Source organism: Podarcis bocagei, assembly GCF_964188305.1.
Source record: "Podarcis bocagei genome assembly, chromosome: 1".
Taxonomy (NCBI): domain Eukaryota; kingdom Metazoa; phylum Chordata; class Lepidosauria; order Squamata; family Lacertidae; genus Podarcis; species Podarcis bocagei.
In genome coordinates this window covers 52,442,436-52,458,783 of record NC_138125.1, presented here as the reverse complement: position 1 = coordinate 52,458,783, position 16,348 = coordinate 52,442,436, and the positions used below count along the sequence as shown (strand labels likewise).

Genomic DNA, 16,348 nt, shown 5'->3' with positions numbered 1-16,348 from the left:
GGCTTTTATGAATTGATAGAGGACTGAGGTGCCTTATTTCCCACTTTGACATTTCAGCAATTATTTAGATCAACAACGTTAGCTCAAGATTTCAAGTATTGGTCTCTAATGGGAACTGCCCTGGAACGCTGCTCAGAAGCTAGACCTGGGACATAATAGCTCACATCTCCATAGGCATAGGTGAGGGGGGGCACATTAACAATCAGGTTTCAGCCTTGTCACTGGCTTTCTATTGCCTTCCTAGCAATGTTCAATGTGCCAACTGAACCGCAGAAAGTTAAACTAGGTATAACTTTACAGAACAGCTTCACTCCATCACATCCCTTCACAATCAGTGTTAGAAACTGGGATTAAAAAGCTAGGAGCCAAAAGGCTTCTGGGACCTGGGTTGTGGGCACCCAAACAGAATGTCTAGTCGCCATTGGGGGGGGGATTGGCAGCACTTTTTATTTATTATTTTGATAAACATGAACGAATACGCAATTCACTTAAGTGACACATTGTTAATATCACATTTTTAGCAGAAATTGTTAATACATGTTTAATTTGGTGTTTACAATAAAAATATTGGTACCATGCTTCAGTTTTCAAAACACTCTGCTCTTTATTATGAAACTCCTTAACATATTGTCTATCCTTCACATATACTTCAAAGAACACTCATTTCAGTAATCCTTGAGTGACAGCCAGGTACAAAAAATGGCACCCAGGCTTTTTGAGGTGCTCACAAATAGTGAATCTTTAGGTGGAAAATGTGCCTGGCGCCCTGCTAATTTTGAACCCTGTTAACATTTGTAGTATCCTGTCACAGCCTTTAGCCTCATTCACTTCTACCTCCAGTTGCACAAAAAGTTTTACCATAGTTTCTCCTTTCCATGGAGGCGCAAGTTACTGCAACAGCCAAGGCGACATTTTTCCACCTTCGCCGCATCAAGCAGTTGGTCCCTTACCTTTCCCGCCCCGACCTGGCCACAGTGATCCATGCGACAGTCATCTCCAGGCTTGACTACTGTAATTCGCTCTACGCAGGGCTGCCCTTGAAGCTGTCCCAGAAACTCCAGCGGGTACAGAATGCTGCAGCGAGGCTCCTCACGGGGTCTCTGCCATGGGAGCATATTCACCCAGTGCTTTTCAAGCTGCACTGGCTCCCGGTGGAGTACAGGGTCAGATTTAAGGTGCTGCTTTTGACCTTTAAAGCCCTTCACGGCCTAGGATCCTCGTACCTACAGGACCGCCTCTCCTGGTATGCCCCACGGAGAGCCTCAAGGTCCATAAATAACAACACCCTAGTGGTCCCAGGCCCTAAGGAAGTTAGACTGGCTTCAACCAGAGCCAGCGCCTTTTCAACTCTGGCTCTGACCTGGTGGAACGCTCTGCCTCATGAGACCAGGGCACTGCAGGATCTGATTTCTTTCCGCAGGGCCTGTAAGACAGAGTTGTTCCGCCTGGCCTTTGGCTTGGAGCCAATTTGATTCCCTCCCTCCCTCTCTTTCTTTTCTCTTTTCCTTCTCCTCCTGCGATGAGACTACATTTTAATATTTTAATGTTCCAATATTTTAATGTTGTATTTTATTTTTGTTTTTAAGTTGTAATCATTAATCTTGTTTTTATTATTGCTTGTAAGCTGCTCTGAGCCCGACCTTGGCTGGGGAGGGCAGGGTATAAATAAAAAATTATTATTATTATTATTATTATTATTATTATTATTATTATTATTATTATTATTATTAACACTGTTGCCGGTAATGTCTGAAACACAGAAGCAGCATACTCCCCGAGTCCTGCCCACCTGATCACTACTCTCCCTCTTTGCCAGGTAAAGGTCCCATGCAACTGCCCCTTCACATACATTCCTAGATTTAAATACTCCTGGCATAGGACTCACACCAGTAACAGTAAGAGTAACTGAGGCACCAGCCCCTGCTTCATACTGAAAAAGGAAAAATATTCATCAGAGTCTGAAGTGAAGAGAATGTGAAATAGTGTTTTGCACAGCGAAAAGCTACTGAAGCTTTGTGCTACTGGAATTCTTAAGGACTGAATACTAAAAACAAGCCTGAGCACTAGGCTGCATACTATAAATTCATTTACCATAGCAAGAAGCATCTGGTCAAAGAGATAAAATGTCAGTCACAGCTGCCAGCACCTCAGAGGGGATGGCAGGAACATAAGCATCTATGACAGTTAAGTCACCCCAAATATTCAATCAGCTGGATCATAAGCAACAAAGAAAGAGAAGTCCAAATAGGTCACAATGACCATTCCCTAAGAAAGAACCAGCTTGCCTTCTAAGCTATAACTGCACTAGAGAAAAAGGAGCCAACCCAAAGCTCTCTAGATGTTTTGCACTGCAACTCCCATCAGCACCAGCCAGCACACCAGGTTGGCAAAGACTGCCTTGGAAGCTTTTAAGTCTTCCAAGCATTTCTAGGAGTAATGTCCCTCTCATAAATCTACTTTCCTCTTCCCCAATTCAATTCCATGGCCCCCCAGATACTCTCCACAGCTTTCCTTTTTGTTTGCATGCACAGGCACAGGCACCCTTACACTCAGCCCCCTTGTTCCTGTTACTATGTACAGTGGTACCTCAGGTTAAGTACTTAATTCGTTCCGGAGGTCCGTACTTAACCTGAAACTGTTCTTAACCTGAAGCACCACTTTAGCTAGTGGGGCCTCCTGCTGCTGCCACGCCGCCGGAGCACGATTTCTGTTCTCATCCTGAAGCAAAGTTCTTAACCTGAAGCACTATTTCTGGGTTAGCAGAGGCTGTAACCTGAAGCCTATGTAACTTGAAGCGTATGTAACCCGAGGTACCACTGTATCTTATATGGCTTTTTCTTTGTATTTATTTTTTTAAAATGTATATGAACGTTTTAAGATGATCTATATCTGTAATGCCTAATAAAAGTTTGGAAAAAGAAAGAAAGCACTGACCGCCTCTTTTGATTAGACAATGGGGCAGCATAACAAACGGATACTTCTCTGAGACTATACATCATCAGTACTTTAATTAAACGCAATCCCATTCTTTCTAGTTTAGACCTCTAGGTAAGAGGGTCTACAGATCACTTTCCAGGCCTGTTAAACACAGCAAATGCTGAAGGGCCTCCTACATGTGGTAATCACTGTTCCTTGCCGTTCAAAGAACATCACTAGTTCAGCCTAAGGTGAAAGCCCCTTGGTTGCTGCAAAATGGTTTGAACTGATGCAATACCTGCATGCCATTTCGTGGGTGAGGGCTTGTATAGGTATGAAGAGGACAGCTGCCAATTTCAAAGGCATTCAAGGTAAGATTAGTCATTCATGAACAACAGGCACCTGACAAGATGAGTGTTAGGTAAACTTAGGAAAAGAAAATGTAATCTTACAAGCAGCCAGAAAAACACAGGGAAGTGGGGTAATAGAGGCAGGGATTTTAAAATAGGAGTTATTCTGTCATCACCAATATTCATCACGCAAAGAGAAATGTTATTCTCAAATCAATTCAGGAGCAGATTTCCTGAAGCAATAAAGGAAAGGGATATAATTCCCTCAAAATATACCATCAGCATTCCTGTTTGTTTTCTTTTGTGGTGACCAGGCATGATCCAATACCAGGAAGAAATGTTTCAGATACCATCTCAACCACCTACAAGTCATTGGCAGACATACAATTCAAGAACAGGGTGACGTAAGAATTGGCATTATTTCTCACTACGGGGAAAATAATTGTCACATGCAGATGTAATGATAAGTTGTTGAACCATCTTAGATTCAGAATTATTCCTGAAAAGTAAGGAGTTGCTCATCCCATCTTTAAGAAGAAAATCAAATTTTCCCTATTCTTAACAACTGGGAATATATGAAAAGCCTAGTGGACTGCATTTGCTGCCATTGTTAACAAGTGCTACAGTTAGCTACTCCAAGCAATGCCTCGACAACGTAAGAATGAGACTTGGGGAGAATAGTTACTTTCAGCTAGAAATTATAGTACTCTCCTCTGAATGTGTACAGGCTTACTCTATGCTTTAGATAGGACCCCCACTGCAGCCAGCAACTGATCCCTGAATCCAATATTACTACCAGCCAGATTCATGACAGCATCAGAAATGAGTACCTCCAGATCTTCAGTAGTTCACACTTCAATGGTACAGCTTCAGAAAGACTGAGGAGGAATTAGAACGATCTAGCAATCTTACCTCCTAAGCGAATCCTCCTCTGAACTTTCCTCAGGCATTTCCTGGTTTAAGGCGTCCTGTGATACATTCCCAGGTCTATTTGAAGCAGATTGGCTGTAAACTCTTTCCCAGTGCCCCGTCTCCTGGTTAAAGACCACTCCCACGGTCCTTTCCTCTGGCGGATTAGAAGATCTTCCCAGTGGCAGTCTGCTAGAGGGAGAAGTTCTACTTTCCATTCTCTCGGAAGGTGGTAGCTGGCTACTGCTGGATGGCACACCTTCAAATGTGCTTTGGACCTGCCCTGGTGCATATCTAGGTGTACTTCTTTCCCAGCGAAGTGTGTCATTGTTAAAAGTCAGCAGGTTGTGACAGGCTCGACAGCGGTTCAGGTGCCCCCGTGACAAATTGGAATTGTTTTCACTGCTATGTGGGGTCTGTTGATGAGAAGGACCAGGTCTATCAGGCTCGATGTTGTTATTAAGCATCTCCTGGGCTTGATGTGACTGACTGGGTTCACCACCTATCCCCTGATCTAGCTCCTGAAGCCTATCATATTCCAAGAAGAACCGCCTCAAGTCACACTGAAACTCATTGCGAATGCTGGTTGGATTGCTTGGACCAGCATTGCTAGTGCTTTCAGCTTCAGCACTAGGAGCTGGAAAACCCCTCCCTTCTGTAGCTGAAGTATATACAGAGGACTGGGAGCTTCCTTCCTGCTGTCTCAGTACCGACAACAAGCTCACTGAAGAGGCACTGGTTCTAGGAGGAGGCATACCTTCCAACTCAGAGCGAGGACCCATATTCAACACTGTTCGAGTCCACTCAGAACCCTCCAACCCAGAGGCCATCTCTCTTGTAGACTGGTGAAATCTGGACGAGTGGCCAGACAAAGGCCCACTAAGGGATCTACGAGTGGGGCCGAGGCTAAGGTTGCGCAGGGTGTTGCCCGCAGTACTGCTTTGTACAGTGCTGAAAGCAGATGGTCGGTTAAGGAGTCCCTGCTCCTGCTGTGCTGTAGTTGCCTGCTCCTGGGGCTGGTAAGGCTCCATTTGCACAGAAGAAAAGGAAGTGCCAGTGGACCCAGAGGATGTGGAAGGGGTGTTGTCCTGGGACGGAAAAAGAGAAGGAAGTCTTGCACTAGAACATCGCCTGCAAAGGCACAGCACCCCCAGATGTTGGCAACATTTTACTGAGGGGAAATTGACAGGCTCACTGAGGCCATTATAGGCAGATGCTCTAGAGGCTTCACTAGCTGGAGGTGGTGGTGGTGGAGGTGGAGGTGGTGGTGGTGGAGGAGGAGGGAGAGGAGGAGGAGGGGAGGGAGTAGCCGAGTCTTGCATGGCGTTTTGCTCTCCCACCTGGATACCAGAAGAACGTGAGGACAGCATATGCAGGAAGTTATGAAGGAGTGGTGTGCGTCTCACAGGCTGAGATTGGAGGATGGAACGCTGACGATAGTGTGGCATTTCGGTACTATCCACAGGTATTTCCACCTCTTCATCGTTCTGCAGAAGAAAGTGCAAGTGATCAATTACCTTGCATCAAAATAAGATGATGCAAAAACAGGATGCACTTTGCCACAAGCAAAGCAGAGACTCTGCCCTTGGGCAGGACAAAGTTACTGGGAGACTCTCTATTACTATTATTTTTAACTTCTCAGATCCAGGAAAGAAACACAAAGGTAACTCATGTTGTTACAGTTAACTCCAACAATGGCAATTCTGCCAAAGGTGGACCACAACTTCATTTTATACAAAGAGCAGCTAGCCTTTTTTGGCCTGAGGGTCACATTCACCCTCAGTCAACCCTCCTGGAACCATATACCTGTAGCATATATGCACATGTGTATACATGTGTATACATGTGTATAAGCACACACACACACACAAAGATCTCTCCCTCCTCAATTGCTCTGTGCAGATCAACTGAGGATACCCTGTCTCTGCTCCAATGATCAAGCTGATGACGAGGGAGAAAATGATTTATATCCCTATTCAGGGACTGGATCTGCCCACCTCAGAGCTATGCCTATTTTTTATCTTTTTTAAGCTGCCACCAAAATTGGTGGGGGTGCTGTTGGCAGCTACAAGAGCCAGGCTTCCAGTTCATGAGCCTGGGAGACACCACACTCCAATACCGTCTATATGATTATTATTTTTTAATCCTGCTTTTATTGCAAACTGAACTAAACAGAAGCCAAGAGGCTGCTTGAGATCTGCCTGGGTGGGGGAGGAGTAGCTGAAAGAGTTAAATTGATCGCCTCAAGGAGTATGATGTCACAAGTTATATGTATAGGACATGACCTTGGGCAATATGACCCAGTCAGCCATCAGTACAATAAGGTACCCCCTCCAGATTCTCTCTGAACAAGCAATAGGTACCATTTTAAGACCTGAGGGAGAAAGCAGAAGATTGTCAAGGGAGAGGGCACCATATCAGTCTTACACAGTTCACAGGAGTGAAGCGCTAATGCAGCTCATAAACCTCATCACAGACGAAGGAGGCTTTGGGCTGACCAGTATGGATAGCTACAACAGCAAAGCAATCAGCAGCACAGCAAGGCCAAGTATTCTTGAAAATTTCAGAACTTTGGGTATGAATAAACATTTATTCTGTAGTACTATATCCCAGCCTTTTTTCTTTTCTTAGGAAGCCGAGACCAAATTACCACGTGGTTATCCAGGTGCTACCAGATTCACACTTATTTAGATTTAAGCATTCTACATCAAATACACCTAGACCATTCATATTCAGTCAGTTTAAAAACAGCAAATATCCACTGTCTATTTAAAAAGACACAGAACTCTACACCAGGAAACACCAGTTATACGTCTAATAACTGAATAAAAAAGTTACCTGTTGATTGGAAGGGTTAACAATTGCTGTGAGTAAATAATGCCCAAGAGGATCGAACCGAACTAGTCTGAAACAAAGAAGAAAGGTTTAATTTTAACAGAACAAGCTGTTCCATCAAACAGTACTATCGAGAAGGACTTCTTGCATTTCTGTAGTGTGCCACAATGTAAAGAAACGCCAAGTTTCAGATTCACAAATAACAGGGAGTAGGAGATGTTCATCCATCCCTGAAGTGTACCCAATTCCAACAATGGCCAAACACTGCCATGCATGTGAATGAGGAAACACTGTACACAATTTAGCAAAATGAACATTCAAATAACAGGAACTGCTAAGGAAGAAGACTAAATTGGTAGATTGAGGAAGCTGAATGGCCACAGAAGCATGTGAGCCTGCCACGTTTCAGACTCCACGGTATATTGTTTTTAGACAGAAAAGAAAGCAACCGACTGGTTTTATATCTCCATATCTGAGCAAGAAATCTGAAGAGATGGCTAAGACAACAGGAATCTGAGCACCGTATCCAAAGGCCCAAACAGCAAGATCTCAGCACACTACTTTGTTCAATTTTTGTTCATGAATTCCAATTCAAGAGTAAACTCTTCCAAGTCCAAAAAAGAAGGACCTCCAAAATGAAGTGTTATACATATTACAAAATTTGAAGAAAAGAAAATTTTACTTCCCAAGATATAAACTTGCTTTATGGTGCTTTATTATTATTTAAGTCTTACACATGGTAGATACAGTACTTTAGCCCAATATATTGTCATTATAATCTCATGTTTCCTGTATATAGTGTTGAGTATATTAGCAAAGAATTAACCTTCCATAAGCTTTCCAGGAACGCCCTGAGGTCTATGGATAAAGGTTGGTATACAAATTTAAGTAAACAAACAAACAAACAAACAAATTACTTACTTAACTTACTTCATGGCTACCTTTTATTCCTAACTGCCATTTTTCACTACCAAAACTTCAAAACAGATAGGACAATTAGCTTCTCTTCCTCTAATGAGTCATTAATCTATTTTTCTTCCTGCTCAACAAAGGCTAAGCACCACTATGCTTTATAGTTAACAAGAAACTAGTGGGGAAATCTAACATTGACCTCACTTAGAATGCCTAGAACTTGTCCTTTGTTAAGACAACCCACTGTAGCAGCCTCCAAAAGAGCAACCATATGTTCACCTGTCTGCATCATTTTGCACTCCCTCATAAGCCCCCTCTCTCTAATAGCACAGAGCTGCTTCTATCCATCTTCAGTTATTTTCTGTTAACTTTATAGGCTGCATGAACAAGTCACGTGATGCAATCTGACACTGTCTGCCTGAGATATAAAAGTTGGGCTAAGCTAGCTCTGACTACCAAGAGATCCTGAAATAGTAGTAACAACTGGAAAATGCCTTCCCATGTCTGTTTTTTAAACAGATATTCATGCTCTGGTATACATTCTAACAATAATTCTAGCAATCTCTGTCCTACATGATTCTAAGTAAAACATTCAATGAATCCCATATTACTGCCCAATTGCCTGGTAACAGTACTAATGAAATGCTACAGTTGTATGAAAAATGTACCTACACAATGAAAAACTGTAACAGGTGAGACTGTAAAAAATGACACATTTCTCTGCTCAAGTAAAACTCTGGATAACTAGTCTCTTGCTGCTCCATAATAAATGCATTGGTAATAGCAACTACCAGGGATATTCTATGGCAGGTTTTATAAATAGTGCCAAGTTTGTCCCACTATTTGTCTGGAAAAATATTTGCTTTTGTCCATCATGTGTATACTCCAAGCCTTCCTATAACAAGAGCACATGGCAGCTAAAAACACAAAACCATCAATTAAAACCGTATCAAATCACAGCAGCAGAATACTCTAATACTTGTCCTGTAACATCAGAGTTAGCTTATACAATTTTCCTTATAGATTATTGTAATACATTATATGTGGTGCTACCTTTGAAGGCTTGCTGGAAACTGCCATCAGTACAGAATATGGCTGAAAGAGTACTAACTATGATTGTATTACACAAGGACTTAATCATCTTCGCTGACTCCCAGTCCAAATCCAGTTCCAATTCAATTCCAGGTTCTGACTTTTAAAGCCCTTCATAAGCTTGGGACCACAGTATCCAAAGGATCCTCTTTTCCCACATGTACCCAACAATGACCTCTTATCATTGTGTGCCCCCACAAGCTAAAGAAAGGTAGGAAGCCAGGATAGTGGCCCCTTGCTTGTGGAATGCTTTTCAAAATTGGTGAAGATGTTTTTATTCTCACAGGCCTTTAAAATCTTATCTTTTATCCTTATTTTTTAAGGTGGTATTTCTATGGCCATAATTATCTGTTTTGAGCTTATTATTTTAATGCTACTTCTTAGAATTTAAAAACACAGTAAGCAGATAAATAAATATGATTGCAGTCTATAGGGCCAGGCCTACTTGACTTGAGCAGTTAAACCACACTATGTGCCTTCAAGTCCGTACTTTCATCTTCTGGTTTACTAGTGAACCCTGGGGTGCAATTAAGAGTTTTCCAAGCTGTCTCCAGTGTCATAGGGTTTTGGTTTTTTTTTCATTTCAGGCTAAAACTATGTCCCAAGCAATTATCTTGAGGATTTCTCCTACAGATTGCTCCCTCTTATCTTCGTCTTCAACTAGATACACTCATGCAGAAGGATTACTCACCGGACTCTCTCCATTTCACTGGCTGTTTTCACAACTGCAAAAGGCTCCCGGCGACTCCAGTCCCAGAAGTGGATCTCATTGGCTGTTGCAATTAGCAGGAGCTGGGCCGTTGGATGGAAAGCCAAAGATGCTATGGCATTGTTGCTATCTGTAAACCAGCTCTCACTTCCACCCTGGGAGCAAACCAATCTATGGTCAATGGTATTGAAACACAGTAATTCCAAACAGGATCCCATATACACTATATGGTGACCTAGATTTATATCACAAGCATCACCGCATGTGCTTCCGTTTTATATCACCCCCCCCCAACTGCAAAGCCAAATTTTAAAGAGCGTTGTCTCACTAATTACAGGAAAATCATTATATACTGTTTGTATAGGCTGTCTGAGACTCACTGAATGTTCCAGAGTAATTAAAAGAATTTGATTATGTAGAAACATTTCAGCCCTTCAACATTAGTATGGATAAAGGTCATGACACACTACAGTACTACTTAGAGAAAGCATTTTTTAATTCTTGAAACCTACAGTAATCTTTCACTGAAATGTTTGCAGAAATAATTATAGGTTATCCAAAGGCTTTATCATTAACTAGCACAAGATTTCTGCTACAGCCTGCCAATAAGGCTCTCAACTGGCAGAGTTGGCATTTCATGATCAGAAAATAAAACAAATCCATAACAGTAAGGTAAACAGGTTATATTTGGAGGGATGGAACCATGTATTTGGGTTTATCCCTATTACCAGAATAATATGAGAAAATGCTACAGTGAAGAAAGTCCCACACCAGTGTGGCAATGCATGGATTAGCCTGGCATAGAGTGAGGTAAAGAGCATTAAAAGGAACTTACGTGCAAATCCCAGATTCTAACCTCTCCATCAAGGCACCCTGAAGCAATAAGCCCTGGAATGGTAGGATGAAAGGTTACACACCATGGTGTGCGTCGATGCCCAACTAGAGAGTGAACACATTTGCCCGTTTTCACCTCAGTGATGTAAATATTGTGATTCACATGAGTAGAAGCCATAAGGGTCCTGGGGAAATTAAAAAGCAACATAAAAGAAGGGGAGGGAGGATGGGAAGAGAAGGTTGTTTAGCAAGCAATTTTGGATGCAGAAACAGAGGAGAGAAAAATATGAACCTGTACAGATATGCCTCATTGCCTGTCAAGCCCAACACCCAAACCACCAAGACATCACAGCTCCAAGACCAACTTTCTAAAAATAAGTCAATGATACTTCAATCTAACCAGCCTCACAGCAAACATACTTGAGTTTTAGAAAGCTTATGTAAGATTGTTAAAAGTTAATAATTATATTTCCAAGATTAACAAGTAAGAGAATAGTTACCTGTTAATAATTAAAGTACATTTTTGTCATTCTAATATAGTAAATACTCCAAAAAGACTTAACCATTACTCAAGAATAGTAGAGTAGTAAACTCAGCTATATTTTTTAACTGGTCAAATTCTCATAAAATGATAGGTTCTACAAATTGTGCTTTCCACCTTAATATCTATACCATACCATCCCTACAGGGTGAGTCACTCCCAATTTTCAAACATCACTTCTTTCTGATATGCACTGCAACAATCTTGCTTGTGGTACATTTGGACAGTGGCCAGGCCCTAAGCTCTCTTGTATATGAAAGCCAATTCCTGGTTCTCATCTGTCACACTCTAGAAAAAGGGTAATCAATGTAATGCTCTCCAAAATGCTCATGGACTCCAAACTATCATTAGTCTCAACCAGAATAGCTGATAGTCTGGGATAATAGGAACAACCTCAAGGACACCATGTTGGTGACCCCTGCTCTAGGGTGACCAATTAAAACAAAAGGTGGCTATGCAAACAGGGATGGAATAAGTTTTCATTGGCTCTGCCTTGCATACTGTTCTATGAAACAAAAAGGAAGCGGACTACAATGACATTTGAGAGGGTGGAGGAGCAAAAGCTGTATTCACTAAAGGAAAATTGATACTACCACAGTAGGGACAAAACCTCCACAGGGCTCTCAAGGACTTAGCACCTTCCCTGTAGGGTCCCTGAACCAACCAACACAACAAGCATTTCACCAGTTTATATGAACATCTCCTGCTACCAAGTTCCTTGCAAGTCTACATTCTGTCATTATCATAGTTTGAAAAGAGTATTCCATGTACACAAGTAGTTTCAAATAATCAAAAGAATGAGCAGCACTTGGTATAAGCGAAGCTGGAAGACTCATTGGAAGCTCTCACAGGTATGCTGAGGAACATTTCTCTTCACAAATCTTTCTAACAGATAAAAGGGAACATAAAATAAATAAATAAAAAGAGAACAGAAAATATATACATAGATGTGTACCTGTCTGGACTGAATGCCAGTAGAAAGGTGGAGCGTGGACTGTCTGGCAACTCAACCTTCTGAAAGTCAAAAGAGCACAAAAAAATTTTCTGAGCTCAAAGTATCAGTGAAGTATACCAGTACCCCTCCCTCGTGTGAAGTTTGATAGAAGAAATGATACTTTTGCACAATTGTTCCAGGAGTATCAAAGGGTTATAAAAATTTTAAAAGGTTCTACCCATTTATTCTGAATCTGGCACATACCAGATAAAAATATTTAACTCAAATTCAGAAACCTAGGAAGTATATATAACTCAAATTACCGACAGGCAGAAGTGTCATACACAGCCTGAAGCTCCATGGTTAAGAACTTGCTTTGTATGCCAAACTATCCTAGATCACTGTATGTGCAGGTAGGACTGGGTAAGACCCACAAAGGGAACCCTTAAGTATTGTCAGTGTAGATAACGCTGAGCTACTTGAACCAATGTTCTGATTTTGTGCAAGGCAGCTTCCTAAGTTCAGTTGACTTGTAAGTGTGTCATAAGGAGCTTTACCTTGCCCTCCCATTTCATCCAACGGGTTTTGTCTTCTACCAACTCCTGCAGAAGACGCTGTGCTCCCAAAGCTTGCGTGCCCCGTTCTCGGCCCCAAAGGATTCGAACAGCATTCTTCTCTGGTACAACCTTCATGGCTTTTACTGTCTCAGTGCAGGGGAATGAGTCACCGAGAGACACCAGATCACAAGTGCCAAAAATCTACACAAGTGCCATCCACTCCTTGCAAGGCTGTCCTCATGGAAATCTAGATAGTGAAGATATATTTCAAGGAACCCAAGTCAGAAGTTTCAAAGAGGTCAATACAAATTGGTATCTCTCTCTGTAATTGTTAACATTCCATCCCCACCAACACAGCATTACTATTATCATCATCAGATTCTCAAGAGAGACCACTGTAATTGCAGCACATTCACGACAGATCTTCCTCAGGTTGCAGAATGATGGGCCCAGGTCCAGCATTTTCATGCCAAATCTAACACTACATGGATACTCTTGTCAAACTTTTTTAAAATAACTCTTCATAAGAATTGATTTGTGGCAATTTCATTTTCAAATGTATTTTGTAGTATTTAGAATAAAAGTATTTTCCAGTCAAGACAGTTTCAGCTTTAAAAAAAATATCTTTGAGAAAGATAGAACATAAACAGATTACATTTACAGTGGTACCTCTGGTTAAGTACTTAATTCATTTCGGAGGTCCGTTCTTAACCTGAAACTGTTCTTAACCTGAAGCACCACTTTAGCTAATGGGGCCTCCTGCTGCCACCGCGCCATCGGAGCACAATTTCGGTTCTCATCCTGAAGCAAAGTTTTTAACCCGAGGTACTATTTCTGGGTTAGCGGAGTCTGTAACCTGAAGCGTATGTAACCTGAACTGTATGTAACTCAAGGTACCACTGTAATGCTGCTAAATCACGTCCTGTCATCATAAAACTCACCATATGAGTTATGTCACAGGCTGAATAAAGTGACCTAACCCAAATCACATAGCAAATACACCACCAAGTTGGATCTGAATATATTTCCAGGTCAAGCACACTATCAACTGGATTTACAAAAGCTGGTCTCATCAAATGCTACAAACTAACAAGCATAATATGAAACTGGGGAGTTCTCATTACAAATTTTACTTTATTGAGAACTTCCAGACTGCTGACCCAAGACAACAGCTGCTTACCAAGACGGATATTTTTAATCAATTGCAAGAAAAGAAACTTTCCTTACTAAGGAAAGTTAACAGAGAGAGTTCTCAAGGGAATTTTCTTGAGGAATTGCTTTGCTCACCAGTGTAATAAATCAAGTTTACATAAAGTTAATGTGCATACATTTGATTAACTTTCATAATCCATTCTGAGTGCAATCTGAGAGTGGTTTTTCTTTCTTCCTTTATGACTGGCCTCGGGGGTGATGGTGCTCGGAATGGGCGGAACACCTAGGTTTAATTTGTTTCAAACATTGATGTTTTTAATTTTTAAAAGAATTATGCAACTGTATGGTCACATGGGTAAAGCCAGTCATCTTTAAGATTTAATCTAAGTAAACCTTTTACAAAGAAAATACAAATACCATTATGCAGAAGATTAATGTGTTCATTCTACCCTCAACCATTTACAACTGCACTTCCTCATGTCCTGTTTCTATTCCTTGTGCAAATTGGGAACAGAGAAAACTCCCCCTTCACACTTGTTCCATAATAGGAAGAAGTTGGAGTCACTCACACTTTTTCTTTCCACTTCAAAAGCAAATACACATACATCAACCCCTTTGGGAATCTGATCTGGCATGAGAGTGTGCCCTGGACATTCCAAGGGATATCCCATCACTATTATACATTGGTTTCACTCATCAATATTCTGAAAGAATGCTAGATATCTACCTGCTAATGTTTATCAGATTTTGGAAAAGTGTTTCTACTGCTTTCAACTCCAGGTACATACAGAATAGTTCTAGCAATTGTGTGAAAGCCTGTTTAATCAAGAGCAGAATAAATGAATGCAGGTGCCAGTTGCCAGCAAAAACACCAGAGACCTCCTCTGAGGAAGAAGCATGGGATGTCATGGAGCACCCCAGTACTTAATACTTAATACTTGGAAGAACTTGAAAAAAATCCAAAGTGCCTCAGCTCATAAATGTCTTGCCCGGAACCCAAAATAATCCATCCAACCACATAATGAGCCCTGCCCTGATCTCTAAGTAAGGTCCATTTGATACCTTTATTGACATACTTTTGGCACCAAGTAAACACTTCCCTTTTCCTCCAGGCTTTTGATGGTGCAAATCAAGGCTTCCACACACCTGGGAACAGGTAATACAAATTAAGGATAAGTTAACAGAAGCACATGGAAGAGCCTTGGCTCGAGAGCATAAGACTCCAATTCATATCATGCATGTTTCCAATGCTCTTCATGTGCAACTTAGCCAATCAGCCCACATTTATTTAGTGAACAAAGGTAGGAAAGGGGAAATCAATGTTGCTGTAAACCGAGAGTATCACAAAGCATACAATGAATCAGAAACAGCAACAAAAGGTTTAGGGATACCAAACACACAAAGTATCATCTACAGCTGTGGTAACCAAGATGGTGCCCTCCATATGTTGTGGACTACAACTGCCATTAGTCCCAGCTAGCATGCCCAAAGGTGAGAAACAATGGGGAGTTGCAGTTCACAACTTCTGGAGAGAACCATGTTGGCTACCCCTGCTCTGCAGGAAACATTCAGCAATCAGTAATCTTAATATCTTTTGCTGTAATTATTGACTAATCCAAGCCTCTTTCACTAATAGACATGGGTAGTGAATGTGATGCCCTCCATTTGTTTTTGAACTATACTTTCATCAACCTTGACCATTGGCCATGCTGGCTGAGGCCAATGGGAACTGGAGCCCAGAACATCTGGAGAGCACCACATTGGCTATCCCTATTTCAAAACTTAAATCTGATGTCTTTCTACTTCATTTGTTTCATGTAATCCATGAACTTGTTCAACACAGAAAGAGCAAAACCAACATGAAATCTGAACAATCAACCAAAAACACTGGCATGGGTTGCATGGCTGCAATTCTAACCATATTTAATAGGAAGTATGAGTCATTGAGGGTAATGAGGCTTACCTCTCAGTAAATGTGTTTAGAATTGTGTTGCACTCGTTTCAGACATCCGTATCTCAGAGCATATTGTAGTATCCATATTAGTATCAGGTCAAAAGTGGCAATTTACACATGGTTAAATCCAAGACACTGGTCACAATACAGCATTCATCAGCTATATAAATGGCCATAAGGGGGGGGGGGGCACCAGAACAAGGATGACTTGGCAAGGCAGTATTGCACTGAGAAATTGCTAACCTCCACACTCCCTGACAGCATTTACTGTACCCAAAAAAATCCTTGCCATAAAAATCAAAAGCTGCCCCACAAGCTGCAAAATTCCTACTGAAAAGTTGTCCTTCTTTTATTCTTATAGCCACTTTTAGAACACAGGGAGAAGCAGACCAAATGTCCCCTAATAACAGAGAATAAATCATCATGTTACAAGAGAGAGTGAAGATCCCTATCCATATTTACTATTATTTAGAATACAGTGGTACCTCGGATTAAGAACTTAATTCATTCTGGAGATCCGTTCTTAACCTGAAACTGTTCTTAACCTGAGGTACCACTTTAGCTAATGGGGCCTGCCACGCCGCCACCGCACGATTTCTGTTCTCATCCTGAAGCAAATTTCTTTACCCGAGGTACTATTTCTGGATTAGAGG

At 41.4% G+C, this 16,348-nt stretch overlaps 1 protein-coding gene across 3 annotated transcripts in view; it reads right to left on the bottom strand.

The window, feature by feature from the left end:
- The window catches only part of AMBRA1 (autophagy and beclin 1 regulator 1), a 154,025-nt gene that overhangs the window by 133,405 nt on the left and 4,272 nt on the right, over positions 1–16,348 (bottom strand). The window contains exons 2-8 of one of the 3 annotated variants that reach the window (XM_081163625.1): positions 12,590–12,836; positions 12,054–12,112; positions 10,559–10,742; positions 9,706–9,878; positions 7,014–7,080; positions 5,516–5,662; positions 4,179–4,591 (exon numbers count right to left, since the gene is read on the bottom strand). In XM_081163625.1, the coding sequence (XP_081019751.1) occupies positions 4,179–4,591; positions 5,516–5,662; positions 7,014–7,080; positions 9,706–9,878; positions 10,559–10,742; positions 12,054–12,112; positions 12,590–12,724 (1,178 nt within the window). In that variant the 5' untranslated portion in view covers positions 12,725–12,836. Of the gene's footprint in view, positions 1–4,178; positions 5,663–7,013; positions 7,081–9,705; positions 9,879–10,558; positions 10,743–12,053; positions 12,113–12,589; positions 12,837–14,803; positions 14,888–16,348 lie in introns of those variants that run through there. The other 2 variants (XM_081163624.1, XM_081163623.1) reach the window with 2 other exon arrangements.